The sequence below is a fragment of the Mesoplodon bidens genome (genome assembly GCF_964165515.1).
Source record: "Mesoplodon bidens genome assembly, chromosome: 3".
NCBI lineage: Eukaryota > Metazoa > Chordata > Mammalia > Artiodactyla > Ziphiidae > Mesoplodon > Mesoplodon bidens.
This window is the reverse complement of record NC_138178.1, coordinates 58,860,636-58,884,875: the sequence shown is the minus strand read 5'-3', so window position 1 is coordinate 58,884,875 and position 24,240 is coordinate 58,860,636. Positions and strand designations below refer to the sequence as shown.

General features: G+C 47.0%; 2 protein-coding genes across 10 annotated transcripts in view; both read right to left on the bottom strand.

Annotated features, from left to right (window-relative positions):
• KIF23 (kinesin family member 23) overlaps positions 1–4,705 on the bottom strand; it is a gene marked incomplete at its 3' end in the record, with an annotated part of 35,910 nt that extends 31,205 nt beyond the window's left edge. For 3 of the 6 annotated variants that reach the window (XM_081227408.1, XM_081227409.1, XM_081227410.1), the window contains exons 1-3: positions 4,546–4,705; positions 2,512–2,581; positions 1,077–1,205 (exon numbers count right to left, since the gene is read on the bottom strand). In XM_081227408.1, coding sequence (XP_081083534.1) covers positions 1,077–1,205; positions 2,512–2,581; positions 4,546–4,556 — 210 coding nt within the window. In that variant the 5' untranslated portion in view covers positions 4,557–4,705. The remainder of the gene's footprint in view (positions 1–1,076; positions 1,206–2,511; positions 2,582–4,545) is intronic. The other 3 variants (XM_081227411.1, XM_081227413.1, XM_081227412.1) reach the window with 2 other exon arrangements.
• A 4,830-nt stretch (positions 4,706–9,535) lies between these two features.
• PAQR5 (progestin and adipoQ receptor family member 5) overlaps positions 9,536–24,240 on the bottom strand; it is an 84,825-nt gene continuing 70,120 nt past the window's right edge. For all 4 annotated transcript variants that reach the window (XM_081227415.1, XM_081227414.1, XM_081227416.1 and 1 more), the window contains 3 exons: positions 19,520–19,616; positions 16,823–16,964; positions 9,536–13,675 (listed from right to left, as the gene is read on the bottom strand). In XM_081227415.1, coding sequence (XP_081083541.1) covers positions 13,434–13,675; positions 16,823–16,964; positions 19,520–19,616 — 481 coding nt within the window. In that variant the 3' untranslated portion in view covers positions 9,536–13,433. The remainder of the gene's footprint in view (positions 13,676–16,822; positions 16,965–19,519; positions 19,617–24,240) is intronic.

Genomic DNA, 24,240 nt, shown 5'->3' with positions numbered 1-24,240 from the left:
GTGCTATTTACTGACAAGAAAAAACAAGGGAGGAAGTGATCTAGAGGGGAAAAAAATCAAGAGTTCTTTTGGACATGCCTGTGTGACATCCAAGCAGTGGACGTTCAAGTTGAGAGTTAGAGAAAAGATTTAGTCTGGAGATAAAAATTCCAAAATTATTACCATATCATCAACATGTAAAGCCATGGAAAAGTATAGATAGGGAAGAGAGCCCTGGGTATAGCCCAACCTGGTATTTAGAGGTTGGAAAAGGAGGAGAAGCCTGCAGACGGTGGCCAGTGAAAGACAGAACATGGAGAATTGGAGAAGACAGGATAGTGCTGCTGAGAAATAGATCATAATGAAGACAAAGAGGTGTCCATCACATCTAGCAGCAAAGAGGCCACTGGTGGGCTTTTGACTAGCAATCTCCCTCGAGCAGTGTACACAAAAGAGTGAAGGCAGCTTGAAAGAGATGACACCCTGAATCAATCCTTTTTTCTGCATTCCCAGAGTCTATTTCTTTAAACACACCTCTGTCTTACCAAGGAGGGTCACTTGCTTAGCATCTGTGCTCCCAACTAAATTGTAAGCTCCATAAAGGCAAGGACCATGTCTTACTCAGTTTTTAAAGTCTCCTTCTATGCTCCAGCTTAGCACGTTTGTCAAACTGAATTGAACTCTCTTTGTTTAACATTTTACTAAAAATAAAAACACTTCATAAGAGATCAATACAAGTATACAATGCCTATTAAATGTTATTTCAATCCCACATATGAAACTATATATATACATGTAACTGCCTAGCACAATCAGATATCATTCCACATTAAACTATCCCTAATATATGCTCTAAAAAGCAATAATTATCCAATACAAGAAATTAATCATCTAAAAGCAATCTTCTAACTCCAGTATACCAAAGGTGTGTCTGTACAGCCCAGAAATTAAAGATACTTTTGATATGGTGGTTAGAGTGAAGTAAATAAGTCTTTCAATAAAGTGGAAACACATGAATGTTGTTCAATGGAAAACATGGAAAAGCCATTCAGGAAAGACCCTATCAATTAAAAACAGCTGCTTCCAATAGGAATTACCTCCTTATATTCTCCATTTCGGTTGAGCCTGTAACCCTCAGGAGGATGAAGTTGAACTGTTGTATTACTGATCACCTCTATGCAACACTCTTGCTCTGGGAGGCTCAGTGGGCGTACCCTGCAGTACACCTGAAAATACATGAAGGTGCTTAAAGAACAAAGGTTGACTTTTTACCTGACTTTTCATTCATTCATTCAAACATTTGGCCTCTAAACTTAAGTATATATACTTAGAGCTGTGAAAGCCAAGATCTGCTACCCTGCTACCCGATTTGCTGATTGTCAAATGCAAACAGATATTTTAGATATGAGAGAATTTTAAATGCATATGATATCAAAACTCTCTCTAAAAATCAAAAACATATCACACAATGAGATTTGAAAAGCTGTTAGGATTGTCTGGAATTGGATGTCAATTAAAACTTGCCAGGGCTTCCCTGGTGGCGCAGTGGTTGAGAGTCTGCCTGCCGATGCAGGGGACACTGGTTCGTGCCCCGGTCCGGGAGGATCCCACATGCCGTGGAGCGCCTAGGCCCGTGAGCCATGGCCGCTGAGCCTGCGCGCCTGGAGCCTATGCTCCGCAATGGGAGAGGCCACAACAGTGAGAGGCCCGCGTACCGCAAAAAAAAAAAAACCCAAAAACTTGCCAGCTTAACACTTAATACACTGAAGTGCGAGATCTGAAATATGGTCTTTTTTAAAAATTTTATTTATTTAATTTTTGGCTGCATTGGCTTCGTTGCTGTGCGTGGGCTTTCTCTAGTTGCAGCAAGCGGGGGCTACTCTTCGTTGTGGTGCACGGGCTTCTCATTGCAGTGGCTTCTCTTGTTGTGGAGCACGGGCTCTAGGTGCGCAAACTTCAGTAGTTGTGGCGCACGGGCTTAGTTGCTCCGCGTCATGTGAGATCTTCCCAGACCGGGGCTCGAACCCGTGTCCCCTGCATTGGCAGGCAGATTTTCAACCACTGCGCCACCAGGGAAGCCCGAAATATGGTCTTCTTAATCAGTGATAGGGTTGAGGAAAACCTGTTCAGCACTATAATGCAAAGCACCTGGTTCCAATGAAGGGAAAATTTAAAAACCCCAGACCAAAGCATCTTTCTTTTATTTGCCATTTGCTTTTAAAAGCAAGTTCCCAAGCCTGCATGAAGAATTCTCCAAGATAGTTGAAGAATATTTTTTCATTATCTAACTTTTCAAATATAATTAGTTATAGGAAGTATGCAACTGACAACCAAACACTTCATTTTACTGGGCTAATGTATCCTACATAGAAACAAAGTTTCAAAGCTGGAACCAGCCTAAGCAATTTAGTATCATCCTTTTAGCTAAATGTTCTTTGACTCCACTTCCACTTCTCCATCCCTTCCAAGCATAAGCATAAGACATAAAAGGACTGAAGAAAGAAGACACACAAATACACAGGGAGACCTTACCCCAACGGGGTCTTTAAGACTCGTTTGGGATCCTTTTTTCACTGGTGGTTTCCTGGGTGTCTTAGTTCTCCTGGTCATAGATACAAAAACATTTCAGTTCAACACTAACATATAAAAACTTCACCTGTAATTCATACAGAGCCGACCTTCCTAGGGTTTATAAAATTATTCTTTAGCAGTTCCACAACACTATATCCCAAAAACATGAATAAGAATAAATTTCCTTAGTAGAAGAGTGTTTGTGGCATGGATAACCCAAAAGTAATTAAAATTTGGCTTAGGAGACATTTTTGCTACTAAAAAATAGAGATAACAGGCCCAAAACGGGGTCACTTGTGCTAGGCCCCAAATCACCAAACTGAGACTTCATACCTAACTTATAGTTCCAACCTCTCCCAGGAGTAGAATCTTAAACCAGTCAATCTGGAATTACCCGGTCAGCGCTAGTGAGGTAATCTGCCTGATAGACCCCTGCCATCCACTAAAGGATGTTCACCTTGCCACAGACAATCCACTCATTGCTAGTATAATTCCCTTGTTCCATCCCCCTCTGCCTATAAAAAAACTTCCATTTTGTACAGCTCTTAGGAGCACCTTTCTGTGTGCTAGATAGGATGCTGCCTGATTCATGAATCATTGAAAAAAGCCGGTAAGATCTAGTTGAATTCTGTTTTTTAATATCTATTTATAGTTCTGTATGTAAAATAGCTTATTTTCTTCAGCAACAACTTTACAGACACTACAAATTTGAAAAATCTACAGATAGTTGACCACACTTATCTCTAAAGTCATTTATGTAGGTACATAAGCACACACGCTGTGCCAACAGCCCACTGCCAAGGCAGACTGACAAGTGATTAACTTCAATAAATTATAAAAATGCAGATGGAGGAATCCATTCTTTCATCAAGATTTGTCTTTACTTTCAAGGAACAAGGAATTATTGAATTCTCAAAACTATCATCCTTTGTCCTCAAAGTGTGGTCCCGAAACTGCAATTTCGTGCTCTCTTAAGTAGGGACAGTAGAAAAAGATATTTTGCTTTATTCACCATTTCTCTAGCATGCCACTCCCCCCTTTCCCCCATTTATCTATAGAAAAACATTTAACACTAAGTGAAATTACTGGCTTGGATTTTAGGTTATTAAAATACTTCTTCAACCCCTTCCCAGATGAAACAAGCAAATTCGTGTTTTAAGTGTAGAACATTACTGTAGGTTTACTTAAACTCAACATTTTTCCCCAACGATTTTGACTTTAGCCTCTTAAGAAGAAAACAAGTTGCCTTTGCAAACGACTAGCTACGTAATGGTGCTAATTATAAAGGCAGCCCTCTTCTTTGCACAAGTATTTCGTTACCCAGCAGCAGTCAAGGAATTAGGCTGAGCTGCAAATGTCACCGACCCCGTGAGGAATGTGGGCGTGGGCTTTTGTGTCGGCGGCGGGGCTGTCTGAGACCCAAGAACAGAGCAAAATAACTGGCCTTCATCCGGGGGTGGTCGCGGCCCCCAGGCTACCGCGCTAGGCTAAGAAAATCACGCAGTGCGCTCGGACGCCGGGGCTCTCCGGGGGCTGAGACCACCTACCCAACCCCAACCCCAGGACACAACACTCGGCGCACCCGCGAGACGACCCCCGGCCCGCACTAACTCCGCAAAATTTAACCCGCGGGTGCGGGCGGCAGGGGATGGAAAGGGAAACTTAAGAAGGGGTTGAGGCGGCGGTCCCGGAGCCAGGTGGAGGTTGACCTGGCTAACCCGAACTGGGGTTGCCGCCCAAACTTCCCCCTCCTCCCAACGTGGGGCAGATATTTCCTGGCCGAGTGAAGCTAGGGCGGCGAGCCGGGCGCCCGACTCCGGGCGGCGGGGAGCCGGACAGGGTCTCCGCGCCCGGGCTCCCCCCTCGGCGGTCCTGATGGGGGCTCCCTCCCACTTTGGGGGCCGCGGCCCGGGAGACGCGGGGCTCGATGCCGACCGCGTGTCCCGGGGCCTGCTGCGGCGTGAGGAGACGCCGGCTCCGCGGCCCGGTACTCACGCTTGCTTCATGGCAGCAGGCTCCGCGCTGCCCAGACGTGCGAGCGGGACGCCAGACTCGGTCGGGCGGGCTGGCGAGGACGGCGGGCCGCAGGGACAGGCCGCGGGCACCGAGACTCGGCAGCTCAGGAGTGGCGCTCAGAAACGCCTGGAGAAGCAGCTCCGGGACCAGGTGAGCTCGCGCCCGGCGCATTTCAAACGGGCCAATCAGCGCCCGCCCGCGGGGAAGGGGGCGGGGCTTCAGGAAACGCCTGCGTCTCGGGGAGAGGCGCTCGTCTCCTAGGCGACCGACGCAGAAAGGGCAAGGGCTGTCTGCGTGTCTGAGCTTCAGGGCTGGAGTGGGAAGCGGAGCTCAAATATTAGAAAATACAATCCCTTGAATTTTCCGAGGAGGAAACTGAGAGTTTCTTCTCCCACAGCACAAGAAGTCCAATGGAAGGGCAAATCCAGGGTTGATTCAGAAGTCAGCAATGTCGTTCCGGCCCAGGAGTGTCCTATCCTTGGGCTGTACCCTGCGCAGAGTCTCAGACTCCCTCTCTAGCTTCCAGAGCATCACAACACCTTGGCTTCCTTTCTGTCTCTTCTTCACCCTTCCTGGGATCTCCCTCTCTGAAACCTCTAGCTCTTTCCAGAACCAGTCTTTTCTAAGATGAACTGATTCTATCTCACTTCGACCTTTGCGCCTAAACCAATGACTATCAAATGTGCATCTACATCTGTGCTCTCATGGAACTGTAGTCCCATCTCCTCAACTTCCTATAGGACCAGACACCACTAAGGATACACATAATTAATATCCTCGGCCCATAATGTTCCACATAAAGATGGTTCCAATCTCTGCTGTTACAAACACAGTGAATAAACTTGGAAATTCATCATTTTACACAGATGGCTGTGTTAAAGAGTATATGTGTATGTAATATTTCACAGGTATTGCCAAATTGCCCTCCATAAAGGTTGTCCAAAGGCACAATCCCACCAGCCATGTATGAGAGCACCTGTTTCTCCACAATTCTCAGATAGCAAAGTGTTACCAAACTTTTCTGTGACTGTTGATCTAATAGATGAAAAAAAGTCACCAATTTAAATTTCTCTTCTCTTATGATGAATGAGGTTGGGTGTCTGTGCCTATGTTCAATAGCCATTTGTGTTTCCTTCTTTGAGAACTATGTTCATATCCTTTGCCTTCTTGTTCTATTGGGTTGTTTTTCTTATTGATTTGTAAAAGCTCTTCACATATTAAGAAAATTGGTCCTCATCCAAAATCTGAGTTCAAAGATTTGTATAGTTCATAACTTGGTTTTTATTTTAATTAGTTTATGTTGTTTTGTGACAGCTTAAGAAAAAACTTAAGGTAGCCAAATTTATCAGCCTTTTCTTTTGGGGCTTCTGTTTTGTGCCATACTAGAAAAAAGTCTTCCCCACTCTAAGATAAATTTTTTTAATCTTTTCTTTTTCCTAGTGCTTTTATTGCTTTGTTTTTTATGTTTAAGTCTTTGAACCATTAAAACTTTATTTGTTGTCAAATGAGAGGTCTGTATTATTTAGGAATTGGGCTGGGCTGCTGGCCACTTACCTCTTAATTACACTGCAGCCTGGCTTTGGCCTCAGTCTTTCCACTGGAACTCTTCTCACCAAGAACACCACCTCATTGATGCTAAATCTATTCGATCCTTCCCCACCCTTATCTTACTTGACCTCTTAACACACTAAAAAAATTTCCAATTCCTCTCTTCCTGTGCCTTTTTCTTCTTAGCTTTCTAACCCCTCTTTCTCAGCCTCATTTGTGAGTTCTTTTTTCTCCCTTAAATACTGTGGCTTAGGGTTTTCACCTGGTGGTCAATAGCTATGCCCTCTCTGCAGGCACTCCCAACCATTCCTATGACCTCACATTTGCTCTTCTGAGCTCCAGAGTCATATGTCCAACAGCCTACTGAATTCTCCACCTGGGTGCTCCACAGGCACCTCACACCTAATACATCCTAATCTCTTCCCCTGAACCTATTCTCCCTCAGTGGATGGCATCACCATCTATCCACCCACCCAAGCCCAAGTGCAAGGTACCATCTTTGCATTCTGCCTCTCCTTCTGTTCCAACGTTCAATCACCAAATCTTGACAATTCTACCAACTAAATAACCTTCAAACCCCTCCTCTCTGTCTCCTCGGCCACTACCATCTCTTGTCTGGATGACTGCAACGATATCCTAACAGGCTTCCCTGCTGCCATCTTCCAATCCTGGTTCCATTTTGCAGCCAGCTCACCACTAAATCACAGATCTGATCATATCATTCCCCTGCTTGTAATACAACAGTAGTTCCCATTGCTGGAGACCCTCAACAGGCCCTGGGGTTCTTCCTCTCCAAGCTCATCACCTATCATTTCCCCTTGCATCCCTCCAGCCATGACGACCTTCAGTGCCCTGAACACACTGGGCTCACACACCATTCCCTCTGCTGTTAAGCTCTCCTCCCTCCCTTCCTCTGACAATGCCTCCTTACCCTAAGTTCTCAGCAGATCTTCTGCCAACGACCCTGCTCTGGATGCTGGACCCCTGTTCTCTATCCACAGTGCCCTGCACTCCCCCAGTCACTGCACCTATTGATTTGCTTCGGAGCTCGCATCCCAATTTTCAATCGCTGCTTATTAGTCTCCTCTACCAGCTTATCCCCACATCCTCAATAGATGGCGCTGTTGCATCCCCCGTGCCCAGCAATGAAGATGTTCCATACATGTTTGACGGAATGAATGAACCCATCCCTGCACAGAACACCCCAATGGAGGGCCCAGTTACAATACACCACCCCCAGCTTTTCTTTTGGCCAGTTTCTTCTTTCTCACTCATCTATATCCTTATTAAAGCTCACTGACTTAATTTTTAATGCCAATTCATTATATCATTTTCTCTGTTCAAAAATGGTCAAGCACTCCCCACAGCTGGTAAAAGATTTGCATTTTCCCCTAGAATTAGAGATCCAGACCAGGGTGAGGGTAGAAGAGGGATAGAGAGTACAACTGGGAGGCTTTTTTAAAGATCAGGTTTATTGCAGTATAATTTACATGCAATAAAATTCACCCTTTTTATTTGTCCCATGTATATATTTGACAAACATACACCATCCTGTAACCACTTCCATAATCAAATGTATAATATTCCCATCACACTGAAAATTCCTTGTGCTGACCCTTCGCAATCACCTTCCCCTATCCCCAGCCCTTGGCAACCACTTTTCTGATTTCCTTCCTTAGATTTCTGTCTTTTCCAGAATGTCTCTTTTTTAACTCAGCATAATGCTTTTGAGATTCTATCCATGTGTTGCATCTGTCAATAACTTTCTTTCCCTTTTCATTGCTGATTAGTATTCCATTGTATGACAATCTACCCATTCACTAGTTGATGAATATTTAAGCTGTTTCCACTTTTTGGCGATTATGCATGAAACTGGTATAATTATTTGTGTAAAGTTATCTATGTAGACATAGATATTTTCACTTCTCTTGGGTGGGATTGCTGATCTTGTGGTAATCGTAAGTTTAACTTTATAAGAAACTGCCAAACTGGACTGGGAGGATCTTATGCAAATCACTGAAGAGGGGCTGATACTACAGAGATTTGAAACCGTAATTAATCCCATCTCCCAGCTAAACACATCCAGCTGTGGGAACCTAATAACCAGCAAGCACCAGAAATTACCAAAGCCCAGAGTGTTTGAGGAAAGGTGGTAAGCTGGAGACGGGATGCCTGTGAGCATCCAACCCACTCAGCACACCCAAGGCTTCAGTGGTTTTGGCAACATAATCTCACATCCCCAGGCCCTGTGACTCTCTCTCCCCAGGCCATCTGTAAAATGAATGATTGGATGTTAATGCCTTACATGCTCAAGCAACAACAACAAATTAGTAAAATCAACAAGCTTGGGGGAGGGTGTACAATTGATACAAAAAAACACACAGAAGATCTGAACAGAACTTCAAATGAATAACATACACAGAAGGGGAGCTATCACTTACCCAAGGTATTTAGACTATTTAGACTAAGTATATGCCCTCAGGCTCAAGACAAAAAAAAAACCTTGAAACATATATTGAATTCTAATTAGTTGGCCTTTTTGAAGACATGGTTAGTAGTTCTGAAAGGACATTCTGTACATTCCAGGATTGAGCAAGTAAATACATTGTGGATAATGGGAACCAAGTTTCTCACTGTTAGACAGTAATATAAATATTGAAAGGGGGAAGGGTGAAAAGTACCTGGGAATTCTTTGTACTATTTAGCAACACTTTTCTAACTATGAAATTATGTCCCCCACCCAAAAAAAAGAGAGAGAGAATGGTTGGACTGTATCAGTGCTTCCTAAACTCCCTTATGGTATTAAAAATCACCTGGGGCTTCTGATAAAAATTCAAAACTCCAGGACCACGCCCACCCCCAGCACCCTCGGTGAGTCTTCTACATATGTGCATCTGGGCCCTGAGCATGTGCATTTTACATCATCACACACATTTTTTAAAGGCTAGATTAAATTTTCTTTGAGGCTCGTGGTTCCATGCTCTGGAGGAGACAACATGTAAGCCAGTTTTAGAAACCCGTTTCTTAGCACAGAGAGAATGTGTGTGACAACCATTTGCTGAAGTACGTTTATTACAGAGCTGAAGAATTCATACAAATACCAAGGGGCCATAGGAAAACCCCTTGGGCAATCTCCCGGGAGGAACATTCAGGAAAAATTTCATAATTCTTTGAGTCACACCGATGTCTTCTGGAGCTATACATTTCAGGAATGAGTGGCCTGATTTCTATCCTTCCAATAAGACAAACGCTTACTTGCCCTAGGGCCTTTGCACTTACAGCTACCTGGACCTGAAATACTCTCCCCCACATGCTGGCAAAGTTGGCTCCTTTTCACCCATCAAGTCTCTCCTCAAATACCAGTTTATCAGAGTGCCCATCCTATCTCAGCTGCCCCACCCCAACCCTCCCTAGTCCCTCACCAGGCTTCTTTTCTTTTCTCTTTTTATAAATTTATTTATTTATTTTTGGCTGTGTTGGTTCTTTGTTGCTTCACACGGCTTTCTCTAGTTGCAGCCAGCGGGGGCTACTCTTCGTTGTGGTGCGTGGGCTTCTCTTGTTGCGGAGCACAGGCTCTAGGTGTGCGGGCTTCAGTAGCTGTGGCTCACGGGCTTCAGTAGTTGTGGCTCGTGGGCTCTAGAGCACAGGTTCGGTAGTTGTGGCACATGGGCTTAGTTGCTCCACAGCATGTGGGATCTTCCCGGACCAGGGCTCGAACCCGTGTCCCCTGCATTGGCAGGCGGATTCTTAACCACTGCGCCACTAGGGAAGTCCCAGGCTTATTTTCTAAGCACTTACCATTATCTGAATTTATCTATATCTCTTGTCCTACTGACTGACGTAGAACATCAGCTCCATGAGGGAAGGATGGTTTGGGTTTTGTTCTCTTCTGTATCCCCAACTCCTAGGACGGTGTTTGTTCTATACATACCAAGCACTAAATAAATGTTCACTGAATGACTTAACAAAACACACGTACAGGAATCTATTTCTCATGATGAATGAACATGTTTGCAGTGGGGTAGGTGAAATATAACCAAGTCAAGTGAGAAACGGAAGGACCTTCCTATAATAAATACATTTTATTTTTTCTTCCACACAGTTTAAGAAAACCAGACATTAGTATAAGTTGGAAGAACATCTCTGAGTTTGTTTTTGTTTTTTTGTTTTTTGTTTTTTGTTTTTTTGCCGTACGCGGGCCTCTCACTGTTGTGGCCTCTCCTGTTGCGGAGCACAGGCTCCGGATGCGCAGGCTCAGCGGCCATGGCTCACGGGCCCAGCCGCTCCACGGCATGTGGGATCTTCCAGGACCGGGACACGAACCCGTGTCCCCTGCATTGGCAGGCGGACTCTCAACCACTGCGCCACCAGGGAAGCCCACATCTCTGAGTTTGGACATAGGTCTCTGCCTTTTCATCCATAATGGATTGTCGACTGGAAAATCAGAGGCTGGCATTCAACAATATGTTATAAAGTGTTGTTATACAGTGTTAATAGGTGTTTCATATAAAAAGGGTACCATAACCACAACAAATTTGGGACACAGCAGATCCACAGGAAAGTTTTCTCCAATGCATCCGAAAACAGCTTTCTTCCCCACCCTGCCTTCCTCAGAACATCTCCTGGGAGCTGAGTTCCTTCCACAAAAAACACTTTGAGAAAGATTGCAGCAGACCAAATATTTAAATCACTTTGTACTCAAAAGGCTTCTAAACATCCCACTTCTAATTCTAATCAACAATGACAAATTCATGTCTTTAGAAAGAAGAGGGAGAGTTCCTTTCTAAGAACTGAGCAAAGGAAAATGAAACTCTGGGGCAATTGACTAAATGGCCTCATTCAAACATATCTGAGTTTTATCACAACAAAAGTGACTGGCAAATTTTACAGTAGTGTTTCTCAAGCAGGAGGAGGGGGAAGAAATACATCTCTTTAGGAATTCTCTCCCCCGTCGCCTTTGGAGACAGCAGTGGGAATATGGTACATCTCTAAAGTGTATTGAGACACGAAAAAAATGCGAGAACTGCTACATTAAAAGACATCTTCCCAGTGAGGTTTCAACTGACCCACTGCCAAACTTTTTAATTTCCGGAATGGCTTAGGCAAAACTATACTCACATTAGACTTCATAATACTTAATGATAATTAATATATTTGAACCCATTCTCACTCAACGTTAGACGCTTCCAAATCAGTGTACTGCAAACTGTTATAAAATTTTAATTTGTAACACTGTCCAAAAGTATACAATGGGACTAAGTTTACCAAACTTATAAAAACATTATGAAACACCTGGTCTTATTTTGTTGATTTAACATTTCATTTTCATCATTAAGCATGCTGAAAAAGCAACGTAACCAAAGATTAAATTAAATAATCTAAAAGTCCTTCAAATTAGTCACCCGTTATCTTTCAACTACTTCTGAGCTAAATGAAGAACCTTATTTTACTCTCTATAAACAAGAGAATTTAAAAGCCTTCATGCCTTTGGCATTACTAGAATGGAGTATTTAAACTTTATACTTTTGTCCACCATAAGACTGAAGTTACAATAACATGAAATGGAAGCCCGCAGACCCTGCTGGAGTAAGATTCCACTAACAATGTCAGCCTCTTGCCAAAAAAACAAATTTTGTCATGCAGCTAGCAATTAATGTGCCAAAAATTTACCAGCCCAGATTATTTTATCAGTCTACCTTCCCCAGAGGAAGTAAACAGATAATAAAACTAATGAAATCGTATTTCTTGACCACTCGCATCCAATATAGATTGTTACTTATGCTCAGAAGATTGGACGATGATTTATTTATAAGGCCATTCGAGTGTCTGGGCCAGTAAACCATAGAGGCAGTATACTAAGATATGGGGGTGCTGCTGAGTCAGCAAAAGAGGATCCTGCATTGTGATGGATGGCCCCTTAAGTCATTAGCAAGTGCACAACAGGAGTGATGGGCTTCTGTTAAAAACTGTTTTGTGTCAGCATTTCTGTACTCTCTGAACACATCATGAAACAGTGAACTTTAATTAGTAATGCAACAGATGAGAAAATACTCAGTGTTTTGTAATATACTCCACAGAGTAGAAAGCAGGGGACACATTCTTAGGTGGTGAGTTGCTAAAAGTTAGACCAATCAAAACAAAGCTGATAGGCCCAGTACCTTCTGGAATTTGTGACATCAGCATTTCTGCAAGTTTGGCCCACGGCCCTCCTGACTCAGAATCACCTGGGGAACTTTCTCCAGTGTAGATCTTCTCCAGGAAACCAACATTTTAAACCAGTAAAGCAGCATCTCCTGATTCGCCTGGGGAATCTACATTTGTCACAAGCTCACCAAGTGTTTCCATCCCTTTGGCAAGGTCTTTAGCATCCTCTGCACATGAACACTAAACTCGGCAGTATATATGAAATGCTGAAGCAACATCAAATGTATAACCTCCCCAAATATCGTGATGTCATTGGCTTAAAAGGTGACAGACAAGCACAACCAATTGGGATTGACTCAGCCAATGCCCACTGGGTAACACATTTTACCTGTGCTGCATAATACTTGGCACCATCAAACTGGTGACAAGAAAACAGAGCAAAACAGAACACATAACACTTAGCCACAGGCTGTGGACTTTTAAGAAAATCCAAATCTATAATGACATGGGAACCCTGCATTGTGAAAAAGAATGTACTTGTAGGAAAAGAGGACTCTCTTTCTATTCATTCCCTTCACTAGGTGGGGAAAGGAAGAAGACCACTCCCCAAACCAGGTTTCTTCATTCTGGAATGCCTTCCCAGCCCCCAGGGCTCCCACAGACCCAACATACTCTTTCTCAGGTTCCCCTACTGACCTTTCCAGCTCATTCTCTTCCCACTGTGGGAGCTCTTGGGAGAGGCTTTGTTACATGAAACTCATCAGATGAAGCACACTGCATTCTGCAAGAGTAATACTACAAGGGTAGTAAAGGTGAATCCAACTATTTCATAGTAAAGCTACAAGGGAGGTATGCTTAATCCAATTGTTTAAATAGGATTGGAGAACTCACTTTAAATAAATTAAAAACTAAATGAAATATTAATGATTTGCCTGAATGAGGACTTACTTGAATCCATGTTCCCCTTTTAAAATCACACATATGGAACCAATGCACGTCCAGAGAAATGTCCCCATGTCAATACCTTATTGACATGAACCCATTCAAAAATGCCAAGACACCAACCATTATAAATATTTTAGGCCACTGTAAACTGGTACCATGACACTGGCTTATGGTGGTTAGGAAGTTGTAGCTTAATGTTGACATTTGGCACAAAAAGCTTATGGTCTGAATTATGTTTCTTTTTTATGTAACTCTGGCTCAGGAATCCGATACAGAGCAGCTGAGAAATAAATTATGTTGCTGAGGCTGAAGATGAGGCACAGAAGTATGGCTCCAGCTATCTGAGAGAACAACAGGGGCCTGGAGTGGGCCAGGAGCCATTCCTTCCTTAGAGTCTTGTCCAGAAGGATGGCTTCCATCTGCATGTGTGTGGCCAGGATCACACACACATGAAACAGCTGGTGACTATGACCTATAGCAAACACACAAAAGACCACCAAGATCAGCAATAGAAAAGGAATGGATTGATACATGCTATGGCATGTATGCTAAAAACACTATGTGGTGTGAAAGAAGCCAGATACAAGAGACCATATATTGTATGATTCCATTTATATCAAATGTCCAGAAAAGGGAAATCCACAGAGACAGAAAATAGATTAGTGGTTGCTTCAGGCAGGGGTGGGAGTTGGGATTAACAGTACATGGGCACAGAGGATCTTACTGGAGTGATGAAAATGTTCTAAAACTCATATATGGTGATGGTTGTACAATGTGGTAAATTTACTAAAAAATCATTGAATCATATACCTGAAATTAGGGTATTATGTAATATATAATATATACTTTAAAAATTTATTTTTAAAATGTAATATGAGAAAAATAAAAGGGCCATCAGAGCAAACCAAATCCATTTTTAAAACAACTTATCCACCAGTCCTGTTTTTCACATGAAAAAGTTCTGCCAAAGGTTACCTCTTGAGAGCTGTCACTGATCAGCTCAGATACTGACTTCAATCCCAAAGGAGAAGCCAGCCAAATTTTCTGTTGGCCTCTTACGAGGTGCTCCTCGCCCCACTGCTGGTTAATCCCAGACACAACCAGGGGCTCTTCCTCTCCAATAACTTACAGGACCCCAGTCACCATGTATGCATCCCCAGAGGGTGGGAGTCCAGTGGAGGGTGGTTGGAGTGAGCAGGGATGTGCTGATTTGGTGACTGGTGAGAAAAGGAGTCCATTGCCCAGGGCTGGGGATCGCTTTGGGGGACAGCCTGCAGAAACCATGTTTCATGGGCTGAGTTGTATCTCCCCCTCCCAAATTCATATGTTGAAAGTCCCAACCCCCAGTACCTTAGAATGTGATCATATTTGGACATAAGGTCTTTAAGAGACAATTGAGTTAAAATGAGGTCACTAGCGTGGGACCCACTCTGATTGGTGTCCTTCTAAGAAGGGGAGATTAGGATGCAGACATGCACGTACACAGAGGAAAGACCATGTGAAGAGAAATGGAGATGGCCACGGGCAAGCCAAGGAGAGAGGACTTGGAAGAAACCAACCCTGCCGTCCCCTTGATCTCAGACTTCTGACCTCCAGAATTGTGGGAAAATAAATTGCTGTTGTTTCAGCCACCCAGTCTGTGGTTCTTTGTTATGGCAGCCCTAGCTAATACGACACAAGAGTTAAAGATTCTCCTTCAGTTAAAAAAAAAAAAAAAAAAAAAGAATTCAGTGTTGTACCCGCAGGACTTAACCCAGAGTAAGTATTCAATAAATGTGTCCACAGAAGGAAACAGCCTGGCCATCTGCCCAACTGAGCAAGAGCAGAGTCAGGAATGAGGATGTAGGAGAGTTGAGTAGGTGGCCAATGAGTTCCTTAGGGCAGGGAGCTACCAGCACCCCAGCCTGCATCCCCCAGGGAGGAAGTGTGCCTGGAGGAGCCACCCTTGCCTCACTCAAGCCATACTACTGGGCTGTATCCAATTTCCAATCTGTGTGTGATGCAACGATGTGGTTCCTTATCCAGCGAGAGCCATGTACTCCAAGGACACAGGGCCAAGCAGAAGGAGGGGACCAGCTGTGCTCACCAACTGAGGCACAAACCTGTCTCTGTTAGGGCAGGAGATAAAAAGACAGAAGAGCCACGAGCACTGAACAGATGTGAAATGTGCCTGCAGCAGGAAGAGCGATTTCAACAATCCCTCCTGGCAGGAATAGGGAGGAACTTCCTGTGGGCGTTGGAGAGGGAGCCCAGCATCTGACTGGCTCTGTTATTTAGGGAAGGAGAACTTTCCAAACCCTTTGTTAAAGATCTGTTACTAACTGCCCGTCTGGCCAATTTCCCCCTATAGGAGTGTCTTTCTGCTCTGGGCCCAAGAGGACAGGATAGAGGCGAGTAAATAAAATGTTATTAAGAAGCCAGAGCTGGCAAAACAAGGCCCAGGGCTGTTTTTCCTGCCCACCACCCCCACCCCCACACTTCGTACACTACCACCTCTATTTCATCTGGCTGGAGCTGGGGCGGTGGACGTGCTGGGCAGTTCCTTAGGCAGGTTCCAATCCCCTGGCCCTCTCATCTCCCTCCTTTTTTGAAATCTGCCCTCTAAGCATTTTGTTCATTGTAATCCCTTCTGGCAGGAGAGAAGAAGTAAAGAAGTAAAGGAGATGAAACTCTAATCAGAGCAAACAAAGCAAAATCTGGCCATGTGTCTTGGGCAGAAGATGGAACCCCATGGACAAAATGGGCTTCGGGAGAACCAAGCTTCCTGCCCGCCACCTGGGGATGAGGCTCTGAATCCCCGTGGTATTGATAGCTTAGCTAAGGAGCTCTCATCCCAGGACTCATCAGCCTCACCAGAAGTGGCCCAAGGGTCCCTCCTCCAGCCAGTCCCAGAGCCAGGGTGGAGGAGACACGTTCCGCAGTGCCACCCACTTCCCTAGACAGAGAGGAAGGAACCCTGCCAGCAGGTGTAAACCCCTGTGCTTCCGACACCTCCTCTCCACCACATGGCTTCTCTAACTTGAATGAGCTCAGGCTCACCTGGAGAATCACACAAGCTTCTGAGACACGGGATGTCTGGGCGCTGGGAGCTGAGAATCTGTGTGTTCCCAGGTGATGCTGAGACTGCTGGTCCAGGGGCCATACCTGAGAACCACTGTTCTACCACAATTCCTGGCCCCATCGTACCCACCTGAATGAGACAAAGACACTTTCCTCTCCTCAGCACAGCCCCCTGCCAGCTGGTACCCTCAGAGCCAGCTGTACTCTGTCTTTCCTCTTCCTCTTTACGGCTGCCTTACATGTTCATTGAATAACGGAATTTCACATTCTAGGTAATAATGGGACTCTCCTGTCCCCATACCTGCTGGAAATGCTTTAGAATCCTAGATCTACCTCCTCTCCATCCTCCGCCATCCTCCCTGGTCGTCCACTGGCTACGTACATCCTGGCCTCTGTCACCTTACAATTTCACTAACCTTGGTCTGTGCCTGGAGAACTTCCTGAAGAATTGCTTCTCTCCCTGCCCCGGCCTCTCTTTGCAACTGTGTGCACTGGTGTCAGGGATGGGAACCCTCCCTGGACAGCAGGGCAAGGGGCATCAGGGCCACCAGGCACTCACCAATGTAGTCGAAGCGTCCAGGAGCCAGGCGCTCCGGCAGATGCGCAGAGTAGAGGAAAGAGGCCAGGAGGGTCACGGCCATGTGCTTCTGGTGGTACAAGGTGGCTTCGTTCTGTGCAGTCTCCCCAGGGAAGAGGAATAGCTGCAGGTATTTAAAGAAACGTCAGGTCTTAAAATAGATAACCAACAAGGACATACTACATAGCACAGGGAACTCAATATTCTATAATAACCTAAACGGGAAAAGAATTTGAAAAAGAATAGATACATGTATATGTATCATTGAATCACTTTGTTGTATACCTGAAACTAACACAACATTGTTAATCAACTATGTTCATTATAAAGTAAAAAATTTTAAAAAGAGAAGGAAAGAAAGAGAGAGAGGAAGGAAGGAAGGAAGGTAGGAACGTATGTCAGGTCTTGAGAGGAGGCCTGCAGACATCCCCACGCATATGTGTGGACTCTGTGGGCCAAGGCTGTTCCCTCTCCAGTTCTGTGGCTTGGAAACGGAACTCGCAGGCTTCCTGTTCTGAGTGTGATCAACTGAGACCCAAGGCAACTGTAGTTTAATCCCCCTCATGCTCATGAGAGCCTTTGGATTATTTAATTCCAAAAAAAGAAAAAGGAAAGAAAGGAAGAAAGAAAGAAAGGAAGAAAAGGAAAACAACAGAAGTGAAGACAAAATTAAAGGAAAAGAAAAATCCAGTTAGATATATCGCTACATTTTTCCTGGGGCTAAAACGTAAGTATAGTAAAACATGGCCTATTCACACTTGAACTCACTTCTAACCAGCACATCCCCTGAATTGATGCTCCTAATTAAGGCTTTAAGGCCTAAAAATCCCTGGAAGGCCTTCTGAATCATCACAAACTATTAATTATGGACATTACCCTGGTGTGGAGTTCAGTACGGTTTTTGTACGATTGTTATAAACAGCGGCGGCAGCCACCACTACAGAGGACACTAGGCCAAGGCCTTTTACGTGCATCACTTCATCAGAGCCTCAACAATGACCACAAGGCAGACACTATTCCCCCCACTTTGCAGATGAGGAAACTGGGCTGGAGGGTGACTTGCAAACCACTAACTAGCAGTGAAGTCAGGCTGATTCCAGAACCTGTGTGCTCAGCCACATCGCCATTTAGGGTAAGCCCTCCCCTCCCCCGCTGCCCACTGGCTGGTGCAGTGCCAGGAGCACCCAGCGCTCATAATAGCAAGAACTTGTGCTGTATGCTTTGGTGGCCTTGTGGGACCGGCTTGTTCTTTGCTCTGGTTTCCTGTGTGTGGTCTGTGTCCTTGAAGAAGGATTCAAGGAAATGGGCTGCATCCCCATCTCTGGGTCCCCCCCAGGCCCACACGAACTCAGCAGGAGCACACGCTCAGTGCCTCAGCTAATGAAGCCAGCTCGACACCTCTCCTTTATCCCTGGGCCCTGCCATCCTGGCCTCATGCAGCAGTGTAAGGCAGCCTTACGCTGCCTCTGGGAGGGGAATGCCACCCACTGGGCCTGGGCTTGGCATTGCTGAGCCCATCAGTTCTGTTTATTTAATTATTCTCCTCTACCCCCCTGTGAAAGACAGGATGTCAGCCTCATTTAAAGATGAGGAGGAATTCCCTGGTGGCGCAGTGGTTAAGAATCCGCCTGTCAATGCAGGGGACGTGGGTTCAAGCCCTGGTCCAGGAAGATCCCATATGCCACGGAGCAACTCAGCCCGTGTGCCACAACTACTGAGCCTGCGCTCTAGAGCCCGCGAGCCACAACTACTGAGCCTGCGTGCCACAACTACTGAAGCCCGGGCGACTAGAGCCCATGCTCCGCAGCAAGACAAGCCACTGCGATAAGAAGCCTGCGCAATAAAGAGCAGCCCTGGCTCACTGCAACTAGAGAAAGCCCACGTGCAGCAACGAAGACCCAACGCAGCCAAAAATAAATAAATAAAATAAATTTATAAAAAATTTAAAAATTAAAAAAAAATAAAGATGAGGAAACCGAGGCTCAGAGAGCTTATGTTCATTGCCTAGGGTCACACAGCCCGTGAGCAGTGGGACTGGGATTTGAACGTGCATGAACTTTCCCCCTTTTATCTTTCCTCCTACACCCTCTTCCTTTGTGTTCTCCATCTAATTCCCATCTATCCTTTAAGACCTTCATTCATATATTTTCCTTCACCACTACTACTACTATGTTAATTGATGATAATATATAATACTGCATTTACTGGACTCTCACCACCAGCTAACACTTTACACATTGTCTCATATAATCCTCCCCATAGCCTGACAAAAGGAGGTGTTATTACCAGGCCATTTTACAGATGAGGGAAATCAAGACACAGAGGTGGAAGATAACTCGTCCAATGTCTTGCAGTGAGTAAATATTACAGATTTGCCTCCAGAGCCCGCTCTCCTGGTCACTCTACTGAACCCCAGGCTACCTCCCCTGCCCAGCCCTCTACGATTGCTCCTGAGCCCCCAGTCAGCACTGGCCACTGGTGCATCTCCTATGTTCATCAGGGCCTCTGTGTTCATGCCGTCTCTTAACTAGTCTCCAAGTGCCATGAAAGGAGCACCTGGGGCTCGACTCCTGTGTGTCCCACTGTGACCAGGACGGCGCTCCGACCCCCAGAGCTCAGGACACAGTTGATTCCCCGATGCTGCCAACAGGCAGAGAGGGGTTGGAGCCGGGCCCTTACCCTGGAGAAGATGGGAAGGGAGTCCCAGGTGTAGGGATAAGCGAAGGCCAGGACACGAAGCATCTTACAGAGCCTGGGCTTCTGGACCTCAAGAAACCTAAATCAGGGAAGGAAAGGGGCGAGAAATGAGAATGAAAAGAGTTTCAGTAAATAACACACACATGCACATTAAAAATAACCAAGGGCGAGTAACCCACGAAGGACAAGCATTTTTGCACAAGCTCCTCCTAGGGCCGGCAGCTTCTCCCCCAGCGCTCTCCACTTGTCCCACCCTGATGGGAACGGCTCAGTCTCAGATGTGGAAAGAGCTCAGGGTGGGCGGGGAGGGGCAACCATCTCCCAGCATCCTGAGAAGCTCGTGGGGCGAGCACCTCTGCGAAGGTTGAGATGCTTAATTAGTCAGAGGCGCCAGCTGATTACCCTGCAGAAGCCCTGGGTGCAATTAGGTGTTTAATTACTTAAGAGATTTCTGGAATATTTAATACCACACACAGGGATACTGGGCTGGGGAAACTAAGTAAGCATGGTCCTTCCTTCTCTCTTTCATCATCACCCCCACCTGCCTCCGGTTCCAAGACAGATGAAGCCAGCATTAAAATGAGTGGTGCCGACTGTCGCAAAGATAGGCAGCTCCTCCTGGATGGAACACGATGGGGCCTCAGCTGGCTTGGGCCCAGCCTGAGGAAGGGGCAGCAGCTGAGGGTGTGCGGAGCCGGGCAGCACAGATGGCAGGCTGGGTACTGGGAGGGGAGGGGTAAGGAAAGGCTCCACGTGAAACCACGGCCCTGAACTGGGGCTCGGGCAAGGGAGAGCTCACACGCCCAGGCTGGGCTGGGAGGCAGGGCAGGTACCCGCTTCAGCAGCACAGGGTGTTGTGGGGGATGGATCCTCCCTTGGTGCCCACAGGGCTGCGAGGCCAGAGGACCCCCAAGGGTGGTGTGCAGAGCCCGGGCGCTGAGGCTCGTGGGGTAGTGCAGCCCGTAAGATGAGGGAGGCGCTGGGGCCATCTCAGCCCCCCGTCGACAGTTCTGCCCCTCATCACACTGTCCAGCGGGGATGGAGTCTATGTCCCACCACTGCTCTTCACCTCTGCTCTCCAGATACCCCGTCCCAGCCCACTGGCCTGCCCTTTCTCCACCAGACATAGTCTGCTGCCCCTGCAGCCCAGGCCCATCTCCCCCTCCAGGTTATTCACGTCCCCTACAAGCCAGTGCAGTCACCTGACTACAAGCCCCACTGTGCCCACATCCTTTGGCATGGAAAATGGCAGAGACACCCACACCTGCCTCCTGAGTGGTCGGGGAACTCTCCTCGAGGGCAGAGCTGGGTCTGCTCAGCTCTCCATCCCCAGCATCCCGCTCAGAATCGTGTCTGAGGACATGACATCGCCAGGCTGCTGTGTGCCGTCCAGCTCTCAGGGCAGCCCAGCCTGGGGATCCCTGTTCTGGGTAAGAGGCAGCCACCGTGGACCCCGAGAAGCCCCATAACCTCCAGAGATCAGCTCCAACTTTGCTCCAGCCCATGGGCATGTCCCTCCTTCTTTCCTGACCCTGTGGACACTGGGCAGAGATGGAAGAGAAGTTCAAGAAGGAGGAGGAGAAATAAGGGACCTCCATTCATCGATCCCCAGAATAGAACCCCAGCCTTGGAAGGAACCACAAACCCCGGGATTGGTGAGGCTGCACAGGGTCACGATCTGGCAGACACCCTGAGGCTGATCCTGTCCCTGCCCTTTGTGACCATGTCATCCAGCAGGTGATGTAACCCTTGTGTGCCCCCAAATCCTCATGTGTAACATAGGGACAACAACAGAATCCCTGCAAGGGATTGTTGCAAGGGTTTGATAAAATGATGCTCGCAAAGAACTTACAGCTGTGCACAGCACAGAGTAACACTCACGAAATGGCAGCTTTTAAAAAGAATGTGTGTTATAGGAGCTATCCTCTCCCCATCCCCATCCTGTAGCTACGTCGTGCCAGAAAATAGGAACAGGAGGGACCAGATGAGTTCTGGGTGATTTGCCTAAAATCACAGGAGCTAATAAGAGGCAAAGCTAGGATTTACAGCCAGGGCCATCTGGCTGGCTTCCCACCCTCTCCCCTCGTGCAGGCAGAGCAGGCACCTGACCACTACCCAGCCTCTGTCCTTACCTTACAGACACCCCTCTGCCCCAGGAGGCAATCGGAACACACTCCCGCTGCCCCAGGAACCAGGGCCCATCTCGATGGCCTTCTCAGTCCACGCTGGCAGACCCTGTCCAGCCACGGCAAGCCTACTCCCTCCCTCCCCATGCACTGCCACAGCCTATCACCTCTGGATGCAAAGAGACTCGCTATTAAAGCACGCTCTTTCTGCGGCCACTTACACAGGAAGAAGGCTGGCTCTGGCTGACGAGGGCCATCCCCCAAACCATGGATTTCCTGCGACTTGAGACATTTCGCCCAGCCTGATAAAGTACTTCCCCAAGGGCAAACGAACCAGCCTCTCCAGCTTCAAAGCCGAGTCTACAGGGGGGAAAAGGAGAAAAAGCAGAACAGAAGAGAGACAGCAACAAAGAATAAGAGGCAGAAGGGCCAGCAGCCACAGAGATGGGGGGCCTCCCACTACCAAGGTGCAATTCCAAATCAGGCCACAGGGTGTCGCCACAGCCAGAGATTCCGAGAGGGACGGGAGGGAGCCACAGCATCCTCCAAAGCACCCCACACCCCAAAGTCTCCAAAGCCTCGCCTGGTAAGGCAATCCCTGCACCCCAGAGCTGGGAGTCAGGGAGCCAGGCCTCCTCTGCCTAGAACCAGGTGGGCAGGAAACACTGGATTTTGGGAGAAGCCTCCAGCAAGAGAGGGTTGATACAATACCAGTCTATTCTGAAACCTGATAAATTCTTGTTGTAACAAAGCTGGAAAGATTTGCAGGTGAATTCTAGAACTAGTGCTTGAAGGAAGTGGGCCTTTGGAAACATCATACTGTTGCGGAGGTGTGTCTGTATGTGTGTTGGGGGCGGATGTTATGGTAGTTTGGTTGTTGTGTGGGTGACACAGCAGGAATGTGGACATTTGCACGTGCTGGCCCCTGGCCCTAGCAGCACTCTGTCATCTGACTGAGCTCTCTGACCTCCAGATGTATCTGAGAACCACTGTCTGCTAAGCCTCCTGTCTCCAGCTCTGACCTCCAAACCCCCTTCCAGGCCTGCCCCATGCCCCTCTGAGCTGCCACAACAGCACTGCCACGGCAAGGCTCTCAGAGCACAGCTCACTCTCCACCGAGGATGAAAATTCATCTCTCCCTCACAGCACCGACCACAAGGCATTTCACTGAGCAAGTATGTGTCAAAAAACCAACGGTTGGATGCTTTGAATGGATGAACGGAAAAGTGCGTGGAGTGACTCGTGGTAAACAGCAAATACTGTGTAACTACCATTCCTGAGAGAGTGGTGGTGCCTTCCTGGGCTTTCGGGCTGTCAGCGGGTATGAGCAGGCAGGGTCTCTGTCACCCTCACCTGGCTCCGAGAGCCACAGAGAGGTCACACGTTCTGTCATTCCCCCCCTCAAATGCTGCAGAACAAGAAAGCAGTTTTCTGGAACGTGTTCCTTTGAACTGAATTCCATGATAATAAGGATCGAAAGAACAGCTGGGGGAGGCCACGTCTCCCTGGGTGGACTTTACCTAATGGACATGTATCGTAAGGGAATGAACGCCACTAGGACCATGCTACTCTGGGAAGCATGTGGATAACTAAAGCATGACTCCTGAGCTCCACGGTCTGCTGCTCAGGGAAGGAGGTGGTTCTCACACTCCTGGCCATACCACGGACGGATAGAGCAGGAAGGGGGAGGCAGACATGGGCTTGGGGGGTAGGGAAGAAGGCAAGGAGAGAAATCTTGGAAAAGGCACTGAAGCGGGCATCATAGAATGCTCACACCAGAAGGAACCCAGGGGACGTCTTCTTAGATGCCCCTGTTTAAAGGCCGTGATCGGCCAGAGGCAGCACAGCAAGTCTGTGAAATCGGGACCCCAGACGGCCCTCGCCCTCCTCCACCTGCTTCTCTTGAAGTTAATCAGGGCCAGAGCCTCTCTCCACACACGAGCCCCCTTCCTCACTCCTCAGACACTGAAGACAAAGACAGAGAATGAAAACAAAGAGGGCGGGCCTTGTAAGAGCAGGGATCCACCGACACATGGAAAGGAGAGCAGACCAGATGGGAAGGAGGCCGGACGGGCCCACGGGGGGACATCCACTCTATCCTTGACTCTCAGCGTGTGGCGTTTGCCCCTCTCTCCCTTTCTGTTCCCCAAGTCCCCACTTAAGCCCCGCAGGGCACGGGAGCTGAATCCACAGAATTGTCTTCTTAGGAAGTTTACTGTCCTTCACGAGGACAGGGCCAGTCCTCTGTAGGACACACGAGGTGCTTCCATTTCCCCTGCCTCTCTCTAGCCCCCCTCTAGCTTCTCTCCCCCCTTCCAGCCCCACAGGCTCTGGCAACTCTGAAGCTCCTTGTTGCCTCCCAATGCCATCCCATCCTCTCCAGGCCCTCGCCCTTGTCCAGGCTGTTGGCTCTGTCCAAAATGCCCTTCCCTCCTCTCCAGCTAAAGTGTTCAACCTTCCTCAATACTCATTCCTAAGGCCACTTCGCAGAAGCCTGGGAATCCAAGCAGGTGTCATTTTGTATTATCATTATTTGCTTATGTTATATCCTGTAATGCTACACACTGAAAGCCTTTT